The 27,193-nt window shown below is 33.5% G+C and overlaps 1 protein-coding gene across 5 annotated transcripts in view; it reads right to left on the bottom strand.

Moving 5' to 3' along the window:
* Positions 1-3,258: 3,258 nt before the first annotated feature.
* LOC143249517 (uncharacterized) overlaps positions 3,259-27,193 on the bottom strand; it is a 140,894-nt gene continuing 116,959 nt past the window's right edge. For all 5 annotated transcript variants that reach the window (XM_076499503.1, XM_076499499.1, XM_076499500.1 and 2 more), the window contains exons 3-5: positions 14,273-14,426; positions 9,860-13,630; positions 3,259-6,320 (exon numbers count right to left, since the gene is read on the bottom strand). In XM_076499503.1, coding sequence (XP_076355618.1) covers positions 6,259-6,320; positions 9,860-13,630; positions 14,273-14,426 — 3,987 coding nt within the window. In that variant the 3' untranslated portion in view covers positions 3,259-6,258. The remainder of the gene's footprint in view (positions 6,321-9,859; positions 13,631-14,272; positions 14,427-27,193) is intronic.

Here is a 27,193-nt window from a genome sequence, read left to right as displayed (position 1 = left end):
CATTATTTGTCTGTTTCTTTTTGAATTTCGTGCAAATCTACACGAGGGCTATCTGTCCGTGATTTAGCAGAGTAAGACTAGAGAAAAGGCAGCTAGTCATCACCACCCACCTCCAACTCTTGGGCTACTCTTTTACCAACGAATGGTTGGACTAACCGTCACATTATAATGCCCACACGGCTGAAAGGGCGAGTTTGTTTGGCGCGACAGGATTCGAACCCGCGACCCTCAGTGCTCTAGACACCTGCCTGTGTCGGGCCCAAACTTCCACGAATCACTTGTAATTTCTCTCCTGTGGCACAGCTACTGCGTAATAAGTCCGCAGACTTATTACGTTAGAATACGGGTTTCCTTACCTGTGGTGGGTAGAGCATAGATAGCCCATTGTGTAGCTTTGTACTTAGTTACACAAAAAAGGGACCAGCATGGCCGGGTGATTAAGGCACTCGACTCATAATTCGAGGATCATGGACTCGCATCCCCGTCACACCAAACATGTTCCTTCTTTCAGCCGAAGGAGCATTATAATGTGACGATCAATCCCATTATTCTTTGGCTAAAAGAGTAGTCCAAGAGTTGACGGTGGGTGGTGATGACTAGATGCCTTCTCTCTAGTTTTACATTACTAAATTAGAGTAATCTGATCTTTTAAAACAGAAGTGCATCATTCAGTTCAACGTTAAGGTAAATAAATTACCAAGTTTTTGCTGTTCACTCATGTTTAGACTTCAGATTTTGCTTTTATTTTTAACTATTTTACATTAAAAGGAGATAAAGTATATATCTTAGCTATATGTTTTTGTAAATATCAGGGGTGTTTCTCAAACATTTAAAGTACGAGAACCTATAATTTACCAAAGAACAAAGAAGAAGATATTGGGCAAAGTTTCATAAAAACGTGCAACACTTGTCAGTCTTTCGCTGTTTATGTAATTTTGGTGAGCCAAATTGTGCCAGTTGAAATACTCCAGCATTGGAATTGAAAACTTGCACCAAAATACGTCTATGCTATTTATTTTTGTGAAACACCTACGCCACATTCAAACAAACAGTGCCAGTGCCTTTTTTTGCCTCTGCATTCTCCTTTGTCGCATACTTAAGGTTGTTCGTTCGGATATCAAGGATGTTCGTAATACGTTAAATTACAAGAGTTACATATGATTAACCAGTTTTGAAGACACTAGAACTAAATGCATTAATAAATGAATTAAAGCACTAAATTCAGTAATAATTACATATTAACTATATCCTGATAGTTAGTGTTTAAACCAAAATCAAGCACGATGTGAGACTGAGAGACGACTCATTGTACACAGACGTTGAATATTTAATGAACAGGGCAATGATGACAATTTAGGCTAAATGAGTTTATGTCAGTATAAAATGTCCGAGCACACTACTACAGTAGACTGTTTATGTTTGTAGCTTGTAAATATTTAAAAACTATATGCGTTACAAGAAAACATGCATAACTACATAATTTTGTGTGTGATTGTCTGCTGTATTATAATATAAAAACAACTATTCATACTATTTGTTGTGAGAAGAATGTTTTGCCTCAGAGATCAAAACTGAATTCTAGCGTAAGGTCTCAAGATCCTCGGGTAAATTTGCAATATGATAGTATTTGCAGTTAAATATGTTCAGCATACATGTTCTGTTTGTTTGTTGGGTACAAAATTAAACAAAGGACTATATGTGCTCTACCGGCCGCGGATATTAAAACCCACATTTTGGCGTTATAAGCAATATACATTATAGAATTAATGCTAGAAAAACAAATAGTGATTGTAAAACAAGTGTAGTAGAGCGAGTGCACCGTGAAATTACAAATGGATTAGTTGTACGGAACGTAAAACAGGCGACAGTAATTAATTTTACAACAAAACGATACGCAGTTTTGAGATTATCGTAAGAAATATAGAAAGCAAGCTCGACAGTATAGAGGACCATATACGTGAAATCGTCCCTGATAGGAATCAACACTTACCATTCAGGTGGCGCACCCTCGTTTATCTTGAGCGCAAGACTTCACAACGCGCTATCTGCGTTCTGTCCAACACAGGGAATCGAACTCCGGACTTAGCTGTTATAAGCCCTTAAACTTACTGCTGAAACACTAGGGAGTATACTTTGGTAGTCTGAGCTGTTTCAATATGAAAGAGTCAAAGATGTGCTTATCTAATGTAGCGAATAAAATGGCCAAACTTTATGGATTTTCCTCTTTCGCGTGTATTAAGATAATTGGAATGATAATCACCTGCGCCATCAGATTATTAAATTTTTAAATTTAAAGAGTTGGCGAAAATAACTTCATGTAACACTTTCAATGTGAACATGACAATAGCTTACAAAAATGTGGCACCATAGATGGTTTATGTAAATATTTTGGAAAAAAAGTTGTACATTATAGGTCATAATCTTTGAAATATTAAAGTAAGTAACCGTTTACAATATATACTGACTTGTGTTAACTACGGAATTAAAATGAAGGTATTATAATTGGTTGCACTTTTATTCGCGTATATATACAAACATTATATTATGAAGTAACAAGGGAAGATTCTAGCTAAACTGATAGACAATCTGAAAAATATGCAGACACGTTTGTTAGCTTTTCAAATATTGATTTGTTATCTAAGTAAAGGGAAGGTTAGAATTTCGCGCAAGGCTACACGAGGGCTATCTGCGCTAGCCGTCCCTAATTTTGCAGTGTAAGACTGGAGGGAAGGCAGCTAGTCATCACCACCCACCGCCAACACATTATAACGCCCCCACGGCTGAAAGGGCGAGCATGTTTGGTACAATGGCGATTCGATCTCGCGACCCTCGGATTATGAGGCGAGTGCCTTAACCACCTGGCTATGCCGGGCCTGTAAAGGGAAGGAGCAATCCAATAATGAAAACTTTTATATTTTGTCATATAAGTAAAAACAGCTGGTATGAGTATACAAGACACTATGTAGAGGAGCAAACAATGTTTCGACCTTCTTCTGTCATCGTTAGGTTCTTTCTCTACACATACCAGCCGTTTTTACTTATATAATTTTCTCTACAAGTGAGTTTTCTCGTCATAACGGATTTTATCTTTTGTTACTCTGTGCATGTTTTTCAAGAACCGCACTAATACGTTTTGTAATTTATACCCAATGAACATATAAAATCCTGAGAATGTTTGGGCATAATTAATATAGAAGACAAAATTAATTTTGATTTAATGCAAACAGTAGTTGAATTGAGTATGACAATTAGAAATAACCCAAACTCAAATGAATTTATTTGCATGTCAACATTCTTAGTCAGCGTTTACAAGATGATAGTTATACAGACCTAACCATTTGTAAATGCTATAATTCTGCAAGATCACTGTATCTTTCAACACTTAAGATAATTTGTTATTTACAATTTTACAGAATATTTTTACTAATAGTCTAATGACCAAATGCGTTATATTTTATTTCATGAAGGTCAGGCTCACGTTAAAAATATTACGTATAATTCATTTAGTTAAAGTAATTACGTGTTTTCAAAGAGTTGCCTAACTTTTTAACCTTCTCAAAAGTGAATTTTTTATGATAGCAATATTAGTAAAAATTGAATTATGTTATAATTGTACATCGTAAATTTCATTCGAAGAAACGTTTTAGTATTTGAAAATTGACATGCACTTGCTACAAGGGAATTTCTGAACTGAATTTTAATATTTTAATACTATTAATTCTCTTATTGTTCAGTCCCTGTTTCACATTAAAATATTCTTCCAAACATAAAAAATATTCATGAAGAAACCTCGTTAACACAATGATTGATAAGTTTAAAAAGTACACTGTTAATAAAAACTGAATTTGTTCACACAAAGGCTATAAATATTGTAATATTTTTCTTTAAAAGTAAATAAATAAATTATCAAGCATTTTAATGTTGTTTTGAAAAAAATAATTTATGAATCTTCAAAAAATATTAGTTTACATATGACTAAGTTATCGTATGTTAACCAACTTGTTTGAGGTACTAAGATGTAAAGAGTAAGATACTTTATAAATCAGAAAATCATTCATTTGGTGCTAAAAGCTTTTTACTTATGTTCCATAAAAACACAGTATCTGAACACCAGCGAGAAAGAAATTAGTTTTTTTAAGAATAAATGATTAAAAACTACATTATATACATGATATAGTATTATTACATGTTTACAAAGTACTAGTTTGTACAATAAGGTGACTTGGCAGAGTCGTTAAATGTGAAACGCCAATCAAAACATATAGAAAACGCTCTAACACCATTTACCTGAAAAGTATACGAATAAAAATTAAAAACTTTGTGTACACACAAACACAGTCAAATACAGTGATCACATTCTCCGATAGGTGGATGTAAAGACAAACTATATTATATAAAACATAAGTTTACAATTCAATACGTGTGTGCTATAGAAAGAAAAAAAAAATCGAAGATTATTAATTTTTACATAATCATATTCTTAGGCAGACAATAACAAACAAAATACCCTCTACGCTATTATTATATTTAAACTTTTCTGAGACTTCCACAATAACCGTTTGCTTATTAGTATCACACATTTAACTGGATAAATTTCGCGTTAATAAACAGGAAACCGTGCAAATGAAATAAAACAAGTATACTTATGAATAACTACAAAAGTTTTAATAACATGAATATAATATCCAGATTAGTACTGAAACTAACAAAGTAGGCTAAAGTAAAAAATGATACCATGAAAAAGTTTACAAAATACATTTAAACAATATGAAGTTGCTTTTTTTTCCCTAAGGAAAATTGAAATAATTTTCTTTGTTTTTACCATCATCTTACTTGAAAATACAGTACTTTTTTTATTTGCAGAGCCAAACTGAAGCGTGTAAAATTTAATTTGAATTATTAAAACTACCAATAATGTCTGTTAAAACTTATTTTTCATGTTTATAACTGTCCTTAAAAGTGTAATTATTCATTCTGAAACACAGTTTTCTTTTAACGGATAAAAACTGGAACCCCAAAACATTAAAATGAAATTATGTTTAAAGTTTGGCACATAAAACATTTTAAAGTTTTGCTTTAACAAAAGAAAAAAAATTAATGTGAAATCTTACAACATTTGGCACAAGGAAGCAAATCATTTTCTTTTTTGGATTTTCGGTAATTTTGTGTAGAAAATTAAAGAAAATCACTCATCACATTTCAGTTTCGTTATATCTTCTTGAAATAAAGTGCGTTAATAGATAATTATGATCAGCAGAAGTGTAGAAAAGAACTGAAAAATAAGTAATGCTTCCATACTTTATTAAAAACGATTTGATGTGCGTTACTTTTTATACACAAAATTAACTTTACAAATGACTCAAGCCTTCTTTAAATCAAACATTGGCAGTGTATCTGACACAATAATATACCCAAATAAAAGGATATCGTTAGATATATATATATATATATATATGTATATTTATATTTTTACAACACTTTTACGTGCACTTACATAATGTATGACACCTATTGTACATTCACAACTAGATGTGGTTATGTTCCAAGATATCAAGGTGGTCAACCATGACATACGCTGTTGATCATAAACAACGTACCTAGCACCTTTTGTCTAGAACAGTAACTATTTACAAACAACACCAGACTTAAGCCTATACTAATGAAAGTGTGCATGGATATAGATGCGCACACCGTATCTTACAGCAGACACATTATTCTTTCTTCTAAAGTTATTTTTATGTCTTTATACGTCCATGAACAACAATCTCAAGTATGAAAAACAACTACTACTTTGTTGGTCACGAAAATACTCTCGTCTCGTCACTCGTCGACTTTACAGTTTTAAATGTAATTAAATATGGTACACTACTAAATTTGAATGCAACTTGTAACCATTTTTGTTTTCTCAGGCTAATAAAGTAATGATGCGAGTGTGCAGCAGGAAATACTCTAAGTTCTGAACCTTGAAGCAGTCTACATTGAGCTACACATGAAGGCAATTTTCCCGAGTATGAGGTACCAGAATGTCGACAGCTTCCTGTAACCACCAGGGATTAGTAAACACTATTCAGTTCTCAACGTCATCTAAAATCATGTTGAAAAGCGATGGAATTACCCACTTTTTTACTGGTTTTCTTCTAAGTTCACACAAAAGTCTTTTATACAGAGAGGAAGTTAAGTGTTTCGAGAAACGTTCCTCATAACCAACACATCTGTTCACTTATGCTGAACAACAGTTCTGTATCCCAAAACAAGGTTTCATTTAGACGAAGAAAAAGCATGTACACTGCTAGCCGCTGCATGCTGTGATGCAATCAATGCTGCAAAAATATCAAACAAGCATGATCATTATGTGTTAAGAAAGCTTAACGTTTCAAGAAGGAAAAAAGAAACAAAAAACTTAATACATTTTCTTAAAATAAAAGTTAAAAGATACTGCTGATCACTGATATTCAGAACTTTAATTTTGAAATGTGAAGTAATATACTAAAAAATAATTACACAAGTAATGTTTACTCACTACAAAAACATACCCTTATATACAGGATCTAAACAGCAACACAGTGTTTGAGAGAAGTTGAGATTCATTCCAATAACAGGCATTATAACTAAAGCTTAGTATATCGTAAATCTCACCCCAACCCATGAGCTTTACTACTGCTAATCACTCCTAAATATCCGTTCGAATGCCAACCCATTGTGCAAGTCTAAAAAAAAATGACTGTTTTGATGTTGTAAATAATTGGTAACAAGAAATAACTTTTAACTTTTGATGTTTTCTTAAAATCATCACTTTTATGTGAAAACACATGGTGCAGTTAGGACTGGGTGAGACTAAAATATTTTGATTTATTGAATTATTAGCAGGAAAATGACAAAAGTTTACAAAATTTGTTTACGAATTACCTTAAACTATAGCATTACATTAATAAAAAACACAATTGTTGCAATCAATATATGTAACTCATTTCTAAACATACTGGTCTAAGTATCCAGTTAACAACAATATTAAGAACAATAACAAAAACGTAAAACTTTTTGAACAACATAATCATTAACGTATCGGTTTTTGTTCTTCTAAAATATATATACTTCATAAACATTCGTACAAAGGCTCGAAATCAGTTTTGTGTAATAAAAATTCTTTACAAGTTAACACTAAATTTAACAAGAAAAAAATGTTATTTTTCCGTTATTCAATATCGGACTGATAATTTTATGAAAACGGTAAATTAAAACGATCAGTCCAAAGATATTGATACCCAAAATAAATACTCTCGAAAACACTGTTAAATATTAAACCTGTTTTCAAAACATTGCTTGTAAGTGACACGCCGCCGAAGCTCAAGTATGAATCTCTCTCTTGTCGGGATCGGACTTTAGATCTTACACATCCGGGAAGGTCAGACGTAGTTTGACCTCTTCCAGGAAAATGCTAACAATTGGTTGTTTATTTGAAATTTGCGCTAGTCATTCATAATTTTGAAGTGACGAAAAGGTAGATCTGGTTTGGTTTGTGTTGAATATTATATAAAACTAAACGAGGGCTTTTTGAGTTTGGCAGCGATGGACTAGGAAAGGTAACCAACTAGTCAGTATTAACCACCAACAACTTTTAGGTTGCTATTTTACCAATGAATAATGAGCTTGACCGTCACGTCACAACACCCCAAGGCTGAAAGGGCGAATGAGCTCGGTGACAGAGATTCGAAACCCATACCCTCATCGCCCTAATATCCACCATGCTATGCTGGGCTCAGAGAGAACTAACTTCCGCCGCCAACTCTCGGGTTACTTTAATCACATAGTGGGATTTGAAAGTCACTCTTAAAAGGCACTTACGACACTTAAAATTGGAAAGAAATTTTGGAACATCGAGCCGCGAGTCATGACTCTTGGGGTTATATTCCGGCAGGCTAAACACCAGACCACGTCTGGCCACGATGAATAAAGCGGAATTAACTTTTTTATTTTGAACAAGCTTCTCACCTAATCATGTCATAAGGATTAGGTCAAAAATAAATTAACAATCTAGTCGAACGTTTATGTTCACGTGCTACTTATACTTAACGTGGTTTTAAAATTTCTTCACTATATTTAGATTTATTCAAATTATTAAACGAAAATTTTCAGAGAGAATAATAAAAATAACGCAAGCACGATACTTCAGTTTGGATTGTAAAGTACACACGTAGGGCTATTGTCTTATTGTTAAGAAATGCATCTATAGAAGCAATTATAAAGAGGCTCAGAAAGTCGATGTACAGGCCTTCTTCACATGCCATCCTAAATGAGTTGATAGATCCAAACCGAACTTATATTAAACTTTCCTATATATCAAAAAATTAAAATATTTCATGAAAGAACCCGTATATCATTACTACAGTAGTTATTGTAAATAGTTAAGTTTGAACAAAACTCATATCACAACAAAATTCTACAAATAAAAGATTGTAAATAAAATGTTCAGCATTTTGACTCGTTTCACATAAAAACAAATTATAAATTATACAGGAATCAATTATCCATCTACAATGCTGAAAATAAAGTTATTACTGCCGTTTACGTTTCCTGTTCTTTAATCGTTCACATCATTTAACTTCGGGTTTATACTAGGGTTAGAAGCGCTTATGTCTTAGAGACGTTTTTCATAATCGTAATATTTTTAGGATATTTCTTACGTCTAGATTTCCATAGAAACAAAATTAAACATTATTACTAAGCTTGATATACTGAAGTCAAATAGTAGAGATCTTGACCACATCTCTACTGTGAACTGTGCTACTTTGCACAAAGAAGCGACGCAATCGCACTACTGTTTCTGCCAAGTTTCTCGAGTAAACTGCTATATCTCCTCACGTCCGAACCAATGACCCTGCCTTAAACAGTTTTCTTCGAGAATGATAGCTACTGATTCTCAACAGAGATTTTGTTCATTTTTAGCAAAGTTGTGTGCATTTTCAAAAATAAAAAGGAGTGCAGTCTCTTTCACATAATTTGCAATAACTTTAAGGTAAAACTTTTAAAGTGTATCACTACAAGAGCTTGAAAAAGAAAACCCATTACGGAATGAGAGTACATTGTTATTTGTAGACTTTCACCAATCAGAGCTGGATATGTAATATGACGCTCAAAAAAGTAGTCAATTTGCACAGCTACGTAATTACGATAATGTATATGAATTTTACGGCCGAAATTATCGTTGATAATAAGTGTATCCAAATGATAAGTAAATGCATTCTAATTATTATACTTTAACTGATTTATTAGTTAATGTTTGATTCCGACCTATACAATTCACTTATTTTTTTATCGGAAGTTATCAACAATTGATATCACAACTCTCTTAAGTTTCATTACGTGTTTTATACATCATAAAAATACGTTTTGGACAATGTTTATAATGAAACATATTTTGGATTTAATCTGTTTTACTTTACGTGGTAACAACATGTCATAAATTTACAAGATATTTTATCGTATGGCTATGAACGTTTTTATGTGTGTGGATAAATTCCAGTAATATCAAGTATTCCAGAAGCCTTAACGAAAGTAACGCTTCCAGACATAAAAATATATCAGGAGCCTAAAAATTACAAAATTTTATATAAATTCCTTTGTTTCTTACTGTTCGGTAGTGTCTTGTCGTATCAAGACAGTATACACAAGTCTTCTAAACAGAAAACAAAACTAATTTTTACAGACGTTCTTTCTCATGCATCCTGAATCAGGAAATCCTGACTAACATAAATCATGCTTGATTGATAATCTGAAATATGGAAAGGATTGCCTGCTAATTTTATATTCAGTTACCATTCTTATGGGCTTTTTTAAAGATAAGTAACTAATATATACTTACCACCATAAGGGTCATAAAGTGGATAACCCACTCCTACATGAGTGTGATGGTGCGTGTGAAGGTGGCGTTGCGGAGGAGGTAGATGTGATCTGTCCCCTGACGAGCTAGTTTCTTGTTTGGAAGTTGTTATGGTGGTGTCTGAAGATGGTTTACTGGAACTCGCTGATGTAACAGTACTTGATGGTGTTGAAATGGGGCCTGGCGAAATCATAGCTCTGTCTTGAAGTTCGTGAATTTTGTGGGAAGAATAATGCTGAGATACTTGATGTAACAGGTCCAAAGCTTTTGGTGCATTAGATGCTACTTTAGGTACCATGGTAGCTGGTGAAGCTTGAGAGTGAGGTGGAATATCACAAGGTCCTGGAGAAACATGATAACGAAGTTGGGGATGCAAGTACGGTGGATTACCATACGGTGCTCCAGAAGACATTAATATAGGGTTGAGTCCAGTTCTGTACATGGGATGTCCCTCAAAAGGCATATGTCCAAAGTGTGGAGGCTCAAGGTAAGAGGGATGCAAATAGCCATAACTATTAGTTGGAGGCGGAGGTGGTCCAGTAGTTTCCATTGTAGGTTTTTGTCCCTCTGGATTGTTCTTCTTTTCATTTTTAATCTCAGGTATTTCGTGATGTTTCCCTGTATTAGAATTCATGCTGTCTTTCTTTGTATTTCCGACACTACTACTACTACATGAAGAGGAATTGTTGTTATCTTTGCTGTGCGAGTCTTTAGAGACTGGTTTAGGACTAGTGTTGGATATCGACCGTGATATAAACTTATGAAGGTCATTTTTAGGAGAATTTGTAACAGAAGATAGTTTGCTTGATTCATTTAATGGATTCAACTTTCTGGAAGACGATCGTGAATCTGGATGTAAAGTATGTTCATTTTGCTGCAGTGTGTTAATAGATGTTTGTGACTCACAGTCAGATTTCTGCTGATCCATATAGTGATTACGTAACATATTATATCTTTGGATTTCTAGTTCGCGTTTATATAACCTTACAGCTTCTAACTGGTTTAATTTCGGTTTGTTGTCCATTTGTGATTTTAGTTCGATATTTTCTTTCAATATTTGATGATTTTCAATCTGCTTTTCCTTAAAAGAAGGTAAAACTGCGGGTGACGTTTCTATCCTCGTGTTTACGGCTCCAGAATTTTTATTATCCCTTCCTCGTTCTTTGTGCTGATGTGCTGAAGCGTTAAGAGATGCTTTTTTATTAAGAGTCAGATCTGAAGCACAGTCTACTCCCGCTAGTGGATTAATTGGAGATATTTTCTCAGTGGAAATGTTCTTGTTCTTTGCATCAATACATTGATTATCTTTTGAAATGTTATGAAACTCGTGTCTTTCTGAGTGGTCTTGCAGAAGCCTTCCTTTGTCTTTAATGTATCGTTCGCACTGTTGTTTGTAATGTGAATCAGTGGCTAACAAACGCATATGGTAGGATGGATCCACACTACAAGGGTAACCCGAAATAAAATTATATGAATAAGGATATGCGTGTTGCAATGTTGCAGCGCCGTAACTGTCATCCATTGTTGATATACTTGATGATTTTATGTGTTCTTCACGAACATTTTTCTGTTCACTATATTCATGAGAGTTGCTTTCTTTTTCTTTACTAGAACTTAGAGTTTTCTCTGACCTCGTCTTATTTTCCTTATTTTTGTCAATTGCAAAGTTTTTGGCAATATCAGGTTTTTCAAGACAAGGTAATGATACAGGTACTGATGGAGGTGCAGCAGGAATTAGATAGGGGGGAGGACTATAGTAAGAAAACATACCATAAGGACTTAAATTTGTTGGTGTAGCCTGATTTTCAGGATCTGTGGATTTTTCCTCTTTAGACTTGGCAACTTGCACCTCCGATTCCAAGACAGGGGCTGTTTCATTATCATCAGAAATGTCAGAATATGCTGGACTTTGAACATTCTCGCTAATATTACTGGAATCTATGGTGTTTATTTCTAGATGAAGTTCGCAGGGAACCTTGACCCCTGTATTTGTCGTTAGTAATTCTTGGTGTTCTTTACTAACTCTACTGATAGAGTTTAAATTCATATTTTGTAGGTGTTCAATTGGGAAGGAATGAACTAAAGAAGGTTTTGCACTATCGAGAGGTTTCTTGTCAGAGTTACCAACTGAAGTTACTTTTTTATCTTTTTCCTTTTCTTTGCTTTTTCTCTTATGTCTATTTTTTTCTTTCTTCAAACCTTCCAAAACAGGGTTTATTGTTGTTGGTTCACCAAGAATGGTAGGTTTTGGTTGAATTGGCTTTAAAGATGACGTTACCATCGAGTGTCCATTATGCCCATATGTTGGATGAGTAATGGGTGTACTCGTTGCTGTGGTTATTATTTGACCAATAGGGGCTGGTACAATTGGCCTAATGGTCGAAGACTTCAACTTCGACTTTTCTAATTTTTCCTGTTTTGACTTGTTCTTTTCTGATGTCAAAGATGCTGAAACTCCAGATGAGGATAAAGATGTTACTGTGTTTAAATTATTTGTTGGCGACATCTGCTGGACAGTGGATAATGATACTGATAAATTCGGGGTTATTACTGCTTTTGTTGTTGCTAATAAATTCGACTGACTTTGACCTTGTCCCAATGATAAGAATTGAGAAGTTGGAATGCTAACGGTTACAGAAGGAATTGTTGTGTTTGCTGTAGTAATTAATGTACTAAGTCTATCATTAGATACAGAAATATTGCCAAATACCTGAGACAAAGTCTTTGAAATAGAATACGAAACAGTATTTTGAATCTCTGGTTCCACAGATTGGCTGAATGTGACTGGTATATATGATATTGTAGATTTTGTTGAAAGGTGTGACTGCTCAACTGACTCTGAAGGCACTAAATCTGTTTTTTCAGTTGAGGAACTTGACGAACTGGAAGCAGAAGCAAACTTAATAATGGGACTACTCTTGCAAGCTTCAAGAGGTTCACTTAATTCTAAACCTGAAACAAGAGGTTTAAATGAGGATAAGTCTTCATTTTGCAAACCAGAAGAAGCTAAAGAAGATTCACCCTGTTTTTCACCCTTTGTACAAAGAGGACTAGGCGAAGCAGAACTTCGTAAAGAAGGAGATGGACTAGGTGGTACACTTGAAGGTTCTTGCAAACTTTCATTGTTGTCAGAACTGTTCGTAACATCTTTAGTTTCCTCTCTACCCTCTTCGTCTAATTTACCTGAATCTGAACTGTTATGGGCATGTGACTGGTGGTATCTTAGCCCATTGATATGCTTGTACTTCTTGTTACAATTGGGTTCAGGACACTCAATAAATTCCGGAGAACTTGGTTGAGATATCTCAGTATTAAGATTTAACGTGGTACTAAATAATGAATTGCTTCGCATCTGAGATCGGTTTTTCTTGACATACTTGGCTTCATTTGGCGATGAAATGGTTTCTGTATCTGAAGATCTTCCTTTCTTTTTACTGCTCCCAGCTGCACCACCAACACTCTTCACTGGATTATTAGGCACAGTGAATCTAGAAGGATTAGTAATAACTGCACTCCTGCGACCTTTGCCATTTCGAAGTTTACTTTGAATTGTTCTTGTGTCCGAATATTGTACTTCACCAGATGAATTTGAAGACCCTCTTCCCCTTTTTCCTCGCCCTTTAGTAGGTTTGGCATCAATATCACTGGTAGGAGACTCACAAAATCGCGGTGGATCCCAATCATGCTTGGTACAGTCTAGTAACGTCCCAACGTAGCTCTTCCCTCTCCACGTTACGTTAACCACAAGTACTCCTACAAGGAGTAAATAAAACGAGGACTAAGAACAGGAGTATAAAATGTACCCACTAGGTAAAGTGTTTTTGTTTTTTTTAAGTAGGTTTAGACGACATGGCTTTCATATAAACTTAAACTGCCGCAAAGTGTTACTGGTGATGATAGTTTGGTTTATTTTTAAAGATTTTCAAAAACTCTCAACATGGGGATCAGTTCTACAAACTATTTTAATAGCAAGCCATCTTAATTTTTGATTTGAGTAGCTTTCAATGATATAGTCTTTGTCAGGATTAAAACTGTCTGAATGTGGTTCTGTTCCTCCTGGTGTTGCGAAGGAAGTTCTCGAGCATCTTCAATGACGAAACGTTCAGGCAAATTCAATCGAAATAAAGATCATATTAATTAAAGATACTCAAACCTTTAATGTATTATTTATATTCCAAATACGAAGACTATTAGGTTCTTTTTTAATTCTTGGTCTAGCACTGAAAGAAAGCTCTGTAACAAATTTAATAACAAAAATAATTATATTCAAGTTCTATAAAGTTTGCTTTAAAAAACTCAATTCATTGATCATAAAATTAATCCATACGTAACATATCAAATTACACTGACGTTGTTGAACTCGTATCGTTACATAACGTCTAGGAGTCATCATACCTCCGTCTGTTTCCTGCCAAACAATGCCTTCTAATATTACGCTGGTACCTGGTTCGCATGGTCCCAAACATTCTGGTTCTATCAAAGTCCCCACGCTGGTACTGGTGCTACTATGTTTTGTCTCTCGGGAACAGAATGTGCCGTCCACATTGTTCTATGAAGAGCAAATATAAATGAAATAAAACGAGACAAAGAAAGAAAACTATTGATTTAACTTCAAAATTACTTGTAAGGTTTTCGTAAATATTGAGTCATGAGAGTAAAAAACTTTCAAAGAATGAAAAAACCAAAAAAGCCAAATTTCATGACATGAATTAAAAGTATTACTGTTGAAAATAATATGTCGAACTACATTTTTGATTCAATCTTTTATTTATTTAGTTTTTGAGGTGAATATATTAAAATTGTTGCTGCATATACAATATTAATGTGTTTCTTTTCTCTATTTATTAAAATGGGCAATCATATGAATGAACTATTATCACACAATTATTGCCGATTTTGCCAAAAATACTGCATATAGTCTTTTATTCTTCTCCAATATTTTCTTTTTAAAATATTTAGATAACTAGATTTCCATATGGTCATTTTTTTTGTACCCCCTGTGTGAAATTTGTGAAACCAATGATCTCATTCAACATACATTATATCCATTAATTCGCTTTATGGAGGTTATTTAAAGAACGTCGTTGTTTCCCATCTGGCAAACGTACTAGCAACCCTATCGCTGAGATAATTTTCAATAAATTAAGTGGATTAAACATTATTATTAGACTGTACTCTATATCTACAGAAAAGTTGCTGTAACTTTCTATCATCAGCTTCATTCGGTCAATTAAACAAACTGTGAGTTAATTCAAAAACTAACTCACCCGTCACTACTTAACTTCTTGCCTATTCATTCTTTCACTCAATCATAAACCTATTCATCCAGCTTCTAACACATCACCCATAAATTTGGCCATTCCCTCGTGCTGTGACTGCAGTTTCCTTCCCACCAATCGATGTGGGCTACTACCCCCCCTTTAGTGAGGAAAATACTCTAGAGCTGGACATATGTGAGGAAAAGAGGTTTTAGTCCCCCCTATTTGAATACTAAGATTATTCCCGACTTCTAGATCATACAAATGTTAGCAAGTTCACTACGCCACGTGTTTAGCGTGCAGAAAGGATTAGAGGCGTGGCTTATTTCAATTATCGTGCGAGAAAAATAAGGGAAAAAATATTTACAAAGTCTAAATGACGTTACAAAGTAAGTTCGTTTTTATTGAACATAAATACTTTAACATATTTCAGTAAGTTTGCATGTTAAAATGCAGTTTTGAAAAGATCTCCGAGTGTTCTTTGATAAATAAGCATTTTATGACACCATCAAAAAAATAAAATATTGCACGACAAGCAAAAGCTGTGTAATCATAATATTGTAACGGTTTTTTGACTGGGCGTTTTTTTTATTCGTAAAAATAACACAAAGTTCATACCACGTATTTGTAATAAGTTCTTTATTTCTTTGATAGCATTCTACAGGGTACATTCGTGGTTAATTCACAATTTCACTGACTTGTCAAAGTTTCTATCTATGTACAGCATAAACTTGCCAAAAACGTTCAGTAGTACTGAAATGACTAATTCACTATCTGACGAACCAATTGATACTAATTATGCTTCATTCTCTAACACACCTTGATATTTTATAGATTATTGTTTGTTTTCCCCAAACCTTATGAAAATTCGAGACGTCCTGTTAAAATACGAAATTTCTAGGCGCAACACGTCATGTTGAAACTTCTTTATTGAATTACTTAAACATAGCACACAACAGTAGATTACAGAAATTTTGTAGTTAACACTCTTCATATCTTACAAATATTTGGGATTAACTTATGAATTTTCAAACATGAATAAGTAGCAATTTTAATTACGAATCAGCAAGAAATGCTAAACTTTGTGCTTTTTTCTAATGATAGCTGGTGGCTTCCAGTCTTGAATATAACACTGAGAAACTCTTTTTTGTTACAATGGGCATAATCTGCTTCGACTTTTCCCTTCGGCAGTGATCCTTTACACGTCTTGTTCTACTTCAATGATTTCTGTTCATTACCAGGTCTTCTGCATTTTTTCTCGGTCTTCCAAAGCTATACCGGTCTTCCCGGTCGTCCCCTGCTAGCTCTAGTGCTCCCCTTATTGCTTGTGCTTCACGTGACCAAACCGCCTCAGCCTCGCTTCTCATGCCTTTTCTTCTATTCAAATCTTTTGTTACGCAGAATTAATATATTTCAACGTTTGCCAGGGTTATTTGCAACATACGTAGCTAGTGCGTCCTGTCTAATTTTATATATTTTCAAAACTTCGAAACTATATTTATCAAGAGAAGTGGAATATGGAAGTTTATTGATTATTTTAAGCTGTCAACAGAGCGAGAAACAAATAGTGAATGTTTCAACAACTTGGAATATCGTGAGTTGAGCACGACTTAAAATATAATACGTTTATGGAAAAAAATTAAAAAAAAACTTAAAATGTTGCCTAAATACATAGAAAGAAAAAATTTTAAACTACCTTTTTTTTTTTGCTCAACGTTTCAAGTGTAATACGCAGATAAAACTAACACAGGCAAATTATCTTCATATTTTTTTAATTTGTTTTTAAAGCATAAACATAATACACAGTTACGAGGAGCAGGCCTGGGTTCAGTTACTTTCCAATGAAGAGGGGGCATCTCACACTAATGTGGGTTTATGGGAAAGGTAATATGGCAAACATCTTTGTCCAACCCAAGCTGACTTTCCTTGGCGATTGCATAAAAAAAAAAAGGAGGGAGGAAAATTCTTTACACTTGAGATTATTTTTTAAACCAATAGGAAGAATAAACTTGGGTGAGTTTGGAATGAAATTTGAGGGTGAATGCTCCCGTCCCCTAGCAAATACAACTAGCACCGCCCCTGACGAAGAGTAGAAAAAATATCGTGTTAATTTAGAGCTCATTTTAGACGCACTTGCAGTTTTAGATAAATGTAATCTAAACTGTTACCGTGGATTAGTATAATTTCCATCAACTGATCGACATTTGACAATTTTCTGTGGTAAAATAAATCACATAAAACTTCAAAGAAAATATTCTGAATTGCAACAAAATGGAACTAAAATGTCCATATATAAACTGAAAAAGTTGTTTTAAAAAAGCCGGAGAGACTCCACTGATAGGAAAGTTAATCTCTGGTATTTCATTATTTTAATAATTTCTCTATATTATAATCATTGTTTAATTTTAAAATTAATGCAACTTAAAACAGCATTATTATATGGTAAATTTAGTAATGGTGTTAAGATATTTTTAAAGATTCAGCAAGATTACTATAATTTCAAATAAGCAAGCTTAAAAGAAATGGTAAATTTTAGTTTTTTTAACCACTTCTCTGGATTACCAATTAAAAGTTACTGAAAGAAATGTCAATTTTCTCTTTGTAATAGCTTTAGTATTGCTAAAGTTCGATGTTTCAACACTTTGGTTTTAATTTCTCTTCATTATTACTTAAAATATGAAATGACACAGAGATAAATGTTATAACGTACATAGCTTTGATATACCGATAATAAAGAACATGTAAAAGTTGCAAGTTAAACACTAACACTACAACTAAACAAAGTGGAAATTTGAATTATTTGTTGAAATTCGCGTATAACTACTCAAGAATTATTTGCACTAGCTACTCTTAGTTTTGAAGGAATAAAGGGAAAACTAATTTTAAATAAGTGATAATTAGATATTGTAACGGATTTACTGTTGTACGTTCATTCTGTGCCTACGATTCTTTCTGTATAGTTTTCTTTTTAGTCTGCAATGCATTTTCTTAACTGTGTATTGCGTAAATGCCGCTTGTCCTGAAAACTGTGGAATATTCTTGAGCGTCAAAATCAACAATACTTGTTTGACGAAAACACGCAAGAATATTGTCGAAATTTCTACAAACTCGCGTGATTCTTATAAAAAGCGGCTAGCCGAGAGGCGAAGATGAGAATATTATTGGACGGCTACAGTCAGTATACTATATGAATGGGAAGCTATAATTTTAATTAACATCTATTAATCAGAAACTACAGAAATGAACCAGGAACGTTATAGATTTCAAACATTACAAACCATTCAGCTTCAGTGAATTACTTCCGGCGTTATTATTTCTACGAGGACGTTAAATATCTTCTTCGGTACGAAGTGAACTTCTAACCTGGTGTGAGGCTAGCCAAAAAAGGAGTCGTTAGTTTAAACGAGGTGCAACAACATCAACTCAGAATTAATTTGCTGGTCATGGACTTGGATCCTCGAAAATACACAGTTCTAGACCGCATACAAGACTCAGTATAGTTTTTAAGTTTGTAAAACTCTTGTATATCAACTATCTTTTGTACTAATTATTAGTAATACCTGTTATCATAACTTGTATTGTTTTTAATGTTTGTATATTAAAATATATTTGTGTTAAAAAGGGAATTGTGTGTATCAATCTTATTGGCAAATAACAAATTTGATACATGATGAAACTTTGTAGAATGGACGGCAACTGCCTGTTGTGGAAACACAAGTATAGAGGACGGCGTTTCGAAAGTCTTTCGTCTTGAAGTACTGTCGTTCTCTACACTTGTGTCTCCACAACAGGCAGTTGCCGTCCATTCTACAAAGTTTCATCATGAATACTTTGCCTAAGCAATCTATCAAAGAATTTGATACATATTAACACTTAATTAACTACTAAACTAAAATTAAAATTCCCGGTTATTTAAAGTAGTAATACGTAATGTAATTAATCAGAGACTCGTCCGAAATACATTATAATGTCCTATATGAAAATAGTCACGCATTTTCCCTCCAGTCCTTAGACTGTGGAATTGGTAGTTCTGCACCTTTAACATTATATTATGACTCCTCAGAATAACCTATGGGTGAGGCCATTCTGCACCTTAAACATTATGTTACAACTACTCAAAATAACCAGAGAAAGAGGTCTAATTGCACCTTTAAAATTATATTACAACTACTCAAAATAACGGGAGGTTTTTGTCGCTCTGCACCTATAAATCTATATTTAACTCCTCAAAATATGAGTGCCTGATATTTTTTTTTTTTTTACGAAAGGCAAGCAAAAAATTTTAAAAAATACCTATTTGTTTCTATCTATAAATATATACTAATGCAATAAAAAATTCCACTTATTTATTGTACCTATCCATTTCAATAGTTAATTATTATACAGACATATTTATATTCAAAATAAAATTCACAATACACCATAAGAATTTACGTACATAACATTCCAATACGGATATTAATTGCAGACAGTATATAATTTTGTACATTAAATGCAGTAAATTAATTCAGATTTGCATGTTAACTCTACCGATCGCCTGATTTCACGTTTGCTAATGAATATCAATTCAGTTTCGTATTTCGAGATAATTACTTGATATTTTTAAGGCATTTTTTATCAGTTGCTGCCTTGAATTACTGAAAATTATTAAAGTTAAGCTATGGTACAAAGGACATTACAAAAAAAAAGTAAGTTGCGTGACGTTTACGTTGTAACACTAGTCCGCTTAAAAATGCGTACAATATTCAACATTTTATACAATAAAAATTATTGAAAGAAATGTGGTGTTGAAAAACAGCATTTTTACTTCAATGATTTTATCCAGTTCTTCAATATTACGGGTACAAAATTATCCTTCAGCAGCGAAATTAAAATATCCTTCTGTTTCACACAGTTCAAGTGTTTCACTTCAACGTAAAAATGTTAACATTCTACAATTTAATCACTAGAAATGTGTGTGTGTTTTTTATAGCAAAGCCGCACCGAGTCTACCGAGGGGAATCGAACACCTGATTTTAGTGTTGTAAATCCGTAGACTTACCGCTGTAACAGAAGGAACCACTAGAAATGGGAAAATTATTTCGTATGTCTTTTGGTCGAGGTTACTACTTCGTGTGTATGGACGAATTATATGTTCCTCTTCCCTTTCTAGTGCTAATATTATATTGATCATTAAATATGTAAGGGAATAAGGTAAAGGAGAACAAGCAATACCAATGACAAACTGTCTATTTGTATCAGAATTTGTATTCAACTAATATATAATTAAATTGAAAAAAATAATATTTTAACACAAATTTCAGGTCAATGGGGTTAGCATTGACAAATCGTCAGATATTGTCGTTGTATAAAGTGATTGTAAAAAAAAAAAAAAAGCGATTTTAGCATAATTGATCACAATAATCAAATTCCATGTAAATTGTAATTGTATTTGAGTATTTGGAATACTGAAAAATATAATAATTTACCATTGAAAAAAGTGAAGAAAAACGATGGAATTTTCATATTATATACCACAAAAATAAAACCTTCGTATAGTTTCATATTGTATGAAGAAATTTAAGTAACAAAATTTGAAATACTGGATCACATATTAAGGTTTGTTTTGAATTTCGCGCAAAGCTACACAAGGGCTATATGCACTAGCCATTCATAATTTAGCAATGTAAGACAAGAGGGAAGGTAGCTAGTCATCACCACCCACCGCCTACTCTTAGGCTACTCTTTATCAACGAATAGTGAGATTGACTGTTATACTATATCGCCCCCACGGCTGAAAGGGTGAGCATGTTTGATACGACGGGGATTCGAACTCGCGACCCTCGGATTACGAGTCAACCGTCGGGCCACACATATTAAGAAAACCACGAAAACAAAATAACGCAAAACAATATAGTACTGTTCACATATGCGTGAATTTAGACTAGTTAAGAAGTTTCATGCATATATATGGCTTTGCTTTGTTTTTGTTATATACTCTATAAAATATATATAGACGTGACATCTATTATGTGATAAACATAAGAACTAGTAATCAATTTGTTTCATTTAGTTATATAATTATTTAAGTTAAACAATTGTTTAGTTTTTATTTTTAGGATATATATATATATATCTTTAGCATAGACAGGGATAATAAATTGATTTATTTTATATTACTTATAATCATATAAACATTAAAATATATTATCGTTAGAACAAATAACAAATACTATTTATATTACGGTTATTGTTGGTGTTTTAGTAAGCACAAATCTACACAATGGGCTATCTGTGCTCTGCCCACCACGGGTCTCGAAACCTGGTTTTTAGCGTTGTACATTCGCAGACACACCGCTAAGCCACTGGGGGCTTATGTTACAATAAGTTGTAATTTAGTACGGTAACCAGGTTCAGATCTTTTGTGCTACTTTGTTTTACAGTTTACATACAGGTTTGTTTGTTTTTCACATTCAGTATCTTCAGACAAAACTTTCAAGAAACTACATCATAATGTTGATTACTGTAATAAATATTGCCATTTTATCAAATGATTTGACACTAAGTTACCTAAATTTACATACATACGTACATATATCTTTCCATTGTGTTGAATTCAGAGGGAACAAAAAATTTACCTTCCCCGTTACAGTTCAAGGTTGTTAGTCTAAATATTCCCTACGTCATCTAGGCAACGAGAGTGCAACCATGATAGATTTTGTTTAGCAAGCAACAAAATTTATGTTGGCTTGTTATGGTCTTCCTAACGATGCCCAAAGCACAATGTACCGTGTTTCCAACAAATGGTGCATTTACGGAGAATGTCAAAAGATCTAATTTGCAGGTTTCCACTTATAGATGTGCTCTGGAAGAAGATACACTAGGCATTGACCCAACTGCTTATTATACCCCTGGATGGAGACAAGACGGGAAAGATTCTTGTGCAAGTTAATAACATTATTCTAGCACCAGAGGAGATTTTACAACTGATAAGGTGTTCATGTGGTACTGACACACCTTGTTATTCTGGACTTTGATGATGCAGAGCTTGCAATCTACCATGCACAATATTTTGTATCTGTCATGGAGGTGCTGCACGTGACAATTCTGCTTTGGTACTTGGCAACTCTTAGGAGGCGCAACCTCATCAGGTGTTCTTGGATTTACAGCCGAAAACACCGCTAATAACCAAAGTATTCAATTAATGAGCTAGGGAAGAGCAGCCATATTTCTGTATTTTACTTCTTACTCATAATTAGGTTTGTTTGTTCTTAATTCTCACTAGTACTGAAAAATTTTAACAGCTCTTCCGATAGAAGCTGTTACATAACTGTGTTGAAGAAGCTAAATCAGCAGCAAGAGTCAATAACGTGGATAGAAATGATGACATCAAATATGTGATGAACAAGAGATATACCTTCTTAAATATGTCATGTATGTTTTTAAATTTATAAATATAAAGAGCTCGAAATTAACGCTAGTAAACTAATAAATTTCTGTTTTTTTTTGTTTTTTTTTTGCTAATAAAACTTAGAAAGTGCTAAAAGCATGGTTAGTGCAGTTCTGAAGGAAAACTCCGAAATTTTGATAAGCGAGTATCATAAATTCATCCATTATATATGATATATGCACTTAGCTGTAAGACATACCCAGTTTATGAATCAGGAAATATAGACACAGAGATCATAGCTTCAGCTTATATAATTGATTTCCAAGGCAAACAGTATATGGTCCCGCCAAGGTAGGTATACTGAAGGTATTGATCGCTAAGCTTCAATCAAAGGTCAGTTTTAAACCCTTGGATTCTCCCCGGCTTTCATTTTTTCCGACTTTCACTTTGATACACTACCAACAAAAGACTTAAGTGTGACAAATTTTTTTGGTTTATAAAGACATGTGTTGACTATGTGAATATTGAGAACAATCGAATGGCAACCTAGGATAGGGGAAACGATTTAAGCGAATGAAAAAGAGATGATGGAGAGACGATATCGTGGTGGAAGCAGGAATCAGATGGACATAGTATGCTAAGAACAGGAAATACTGGACTGGTCTGACGGACAGCTAGATACGAGGGATGACTGCAGCTTAAACAAATATATGCAGGTTAAATAATCTTGCAGGAGAGGCTCGTCTAACTAATTCCTACTCAAAATATACATATGAACACACTGTACTTATTCATATGAAAGTGACGTTTTCATTGTACATTTATCAAATGAGTCAATCAGTTACTTCTGAGGAAATACTGGGGTTTGAAAATAATAGCTATATTCACAAATCCTCAAAATTAACAGTTTCTCGTCAATCCGTTTCTATAAATGTGTGGTCTTAACACTCCTACGAAAAGTGGGGCCTAATAGGTCCCAGAGCAACTTGAAAGGTTATTAATATTAGGCTAATAATTTTGTATTTAAATGAAATTGCCATTTAAATCAATTAATGAATGGATTAACGAGATTCCCACTGTCCCTATCTACTATCTAGCGAAACCACAGCCAGGGGAACGGGCTTGGAGAAATCAGGACTAGAAACGTCTTTTCGTAGGAGTGTTAAGATGCGAGATATTAAAAAAAAAAAAAGAGCTAATTTCATGTTTCGATCATTTTATTGTGTGAACTAACAATAACATTATTGTGAAAAACTGTTATAGGTATATTACAAGATCCTACACCACATTATAAAACTGCAATAATGCTATATCATTGAAAAGTAAACTAAAATATCTCATGTCAGGCAGTTTTTCTCACACAATGAACAGGTGTATACTTTAGTTTGAGCAACATCAGTTCAGAGCCTCTAAAAACACATTTATAGTCACACAACTATAGCAAATCTAAACTTGTTTTTTTTAATAATTCGTAATATGTTACAGCTCCACGTCTTAATAATTACTGATACAATATAAGGTTCCTGTTTAACAACTTGTTGAAATCTACGCCTTAAGAAATAGCAAGAAAAGTTTTTGGAATTATATTACAACACGAAACAACAACAGTTATGTCACTCTGACACGTATTACTGTTTTTGCTGAACCCCCTACAAAACCATCAGTGGACTCTACGGGTGTCTAGACGACAAAATAACACCTTGCACGTGCCTTGCAAGAGGGCCGCGGCCATGGATAATTGATCAATAAAGCGAAAGTTTGACGTACAAAGATTTGTATGCTGTTGTTTCTTTTTTTCTCCGTGAGAGCCGATCGCTCAGCAAAAACTTAGACCTCAGAACCATTGTCAGAGTGTTCACTTTTTAATTACATTTATATTATTAATAAGTTACTAAGGCGCCGCAAGGGTGTGTTTGACTGCTTAAAAAAAATCACAAGTCTAACTAACCAATAACCAGCGCGAACGATAACGAAATGAAAAGAAATAAAGACTTGCAAGCACATAATATCTTCAGATGGGAGTAATAAAGGTTTTTTTTTTCTATTCAAGTGGGAGGGAATAATATAATTTATAAAAGCAAACAATAGGAAGTGAGCCTCATAACTTTGAACTTCAACAAGCACATACACTCTCTTCAAGCTTTTCTGTACAAAATGATCCAATTCATATCGTACGTTAAATCCGAAGCTATTTTGTGATTCACTATAAATGATTTAACGTTTCATAAGAAAAACAACAACTGTGATATACATTTTAAAGAACAGCAACTTAATAAACTAAGATAAATAAAAAAGTATAACATTTGAAACAGTTTTGCAGTTTATGTAACAACAAGCGGCGTTCACATAGTAAGTTTAGTTTTAAGTGTTTTAAACCTACACAGATTCTAACACGCATATACAACATCATGCTAAAACTTGGATCATAAAATAATGAAGAAAACTCAGTGGCTTCTCCTGTAAACAGAAACAATTAAAACTGGTTTTTATAATAACCCCCCCCAGCACTTTCCCTGTAAGAAGATATCAATGTGAAGGTTATATATAACTCCTGATTAAAATTTTCTTGTAAGCTGTTTGTTTTGTAGTAAAATTATATGACAAACAACAGCAGCGTTCCTGCTTGTAGAACAATAAAACTCTAATCATTTTAAACGGATGTTGGTAAGTTACATACATCTTTGGGATTAGCGTATTATTCCTAATCCAACAAATTTCCAACGCGTTAAATACATAACTAATTTGATATTCAGTGGTTATCTAATCATTCTAGAGCCTTAGACATACATTGCAACTACTTAATTCACTTAGTAGCATATTTATTGGTATAAAAACCTGGTTACCAGTGGTATAAGTCCACAGACCGCTGTGCCACTAGGGGGACAAATATTAGTTATTTGTACATGTATTAAATTTGAAAATAGCACATATTTGCCTGTTTTTAATTTCGTATCTAATTTCTTCACTCACCATAAATAAATACGCGTTTCTCAAATTATACGCATATATTTGTTTTAAATATACGTGTTTTTCTTGTTTATTATTATGCATGGGAGGAAGAAGGTTAAGTTAATGCCAAGGGCAAAAAAAAATCAAAAAAAAATCAGACACCTGCTGCAGAAATATTTTGTGTTTCCTTGTGGTGAACAAACGCTTCGGTGTTAAGATAAATAGTTTGAAATATATGCTCTTACAGGCCGTAACTCCCCCCCTCCCCAATGGCTCAGCGGTATGTCTACGGACTTACAACGCTAAAAACCGGGATTCGATACCTGTGGGCAGAGAACAAATAGCCCATTGTGCAGCTTTGTGCTTAATTCAAAACAACAGGCCATAACGAGCGTCTCACAACAAATCTTGACGCAAATAAACAAAATTGCTTTGAGGTATTTAAATGTTTCGAAAGCAATCAGAAAAGAAATTACGTACGTTTCTTAGCTAACAAAATATTATTTAACTACAGTTACCGAGCTTTTACAGACAAAATGTAGCAAACACAAAAAAAGTCAAAAATCAATGTTTTAAATTTTGAAACAAGCACAGAGTTATTAATTCTTAATATGTGAACTGCATTATTCCGCTAATGAGTTCAAAAACTAACGTACACACGAGTGGAACAAGTCTCCAGTATATTGTACTGTGAGGAGAGAATAAGAAACTTTCTTCCCTTGGTAAATATCCAAAAAGATCCACTTTTAGACTGTGTTGCGATACATAATATGCTACTGGGTCGAAATAATCAATTAACTGAATATTAAGGTAAGAAATCAAACTTCTTAACGCATTTTATCTACCACACATGACTTTGCTCAAGTTTTCTTTATTTTATTTTATAGTATCTAAAGATATATTTAACCACGCAACAACTGAATCTTGAGATACTAGGATTTCAGAAGTATTGATCTAATTTGGGATTATTCTTCAATGATCTACGTCATACACATAAAACCACCATCACCTAGCTTATCAGTGATCAGTAACCATATACAGTTCACGTAGTCAGTTCCAATACGTGTTTGAAACATCAGAATGTTCACGAGCATCTGTATGATGTAGAAATTCACATTTTTCCAAAGTAAAGACTTAAAAGTAGTATCACATATTGCAAAGCAAGTTTCTTCAGAAACCAAAGTTTTTTTTTAATATAAAAACGTATTTGTAAATGGAAAGAGACAGAGAAAGAGAGACGTGTTTTAACCTAAAACTTCAGAATATCAACTGTAAAATTCTGTGATTTTTCAAACATAAATTGTTCGACCAGTTTCTTCACTGAGATGCCAATGATTTTCAAACCGACAAAATATTTGTTCTGAATAAATAATTACAATTTCACGGTTTCACCGATTAAAGATGCAAGATTGTTTAATGCATTTGTGAATAACCGAAAACAACATGTGTATATGAATTCTAAGGCCAGAAAGAAAAATTGTGTACGTGTATATTTTTGTAAAAAAACAAACAAACAAATTACTTTATGTTATTTTTTTTACATTGATAGAATGGCATGTTTTGTTGTCGTGAATTGAGTCTTCTGATCAACAATGGTTTAATTACTGATGTTTAAAAAAACATTTTTTTGACATACATGTAAGGTAGAAAGTAAGCGTGTATGTACCCATCTAACTATATAGGTAAATCGACACAGGCGGCAAAAAATAGGGAGAGCAATACACAAAAACATGGAAATAA

This window comes from Tachypleus tridentatus, chromosome 4, assembly GCF_004210375.1.
Source record: "Tachypleus tridentatus isolate NWPU-2018 chromosome 4, ASM421037v1, whole genome shotgun sequence".
Classification (NCBI taxonomy): Eukaryota; Metazoa; Arthropoda; class Merostomata; order Xiphosura; family Limulidae; genus Tachypleus; species Tachypleus tridentatus.
This window is presented reverse-complemented; position numbering and strand designations above follow the sequence as displayed.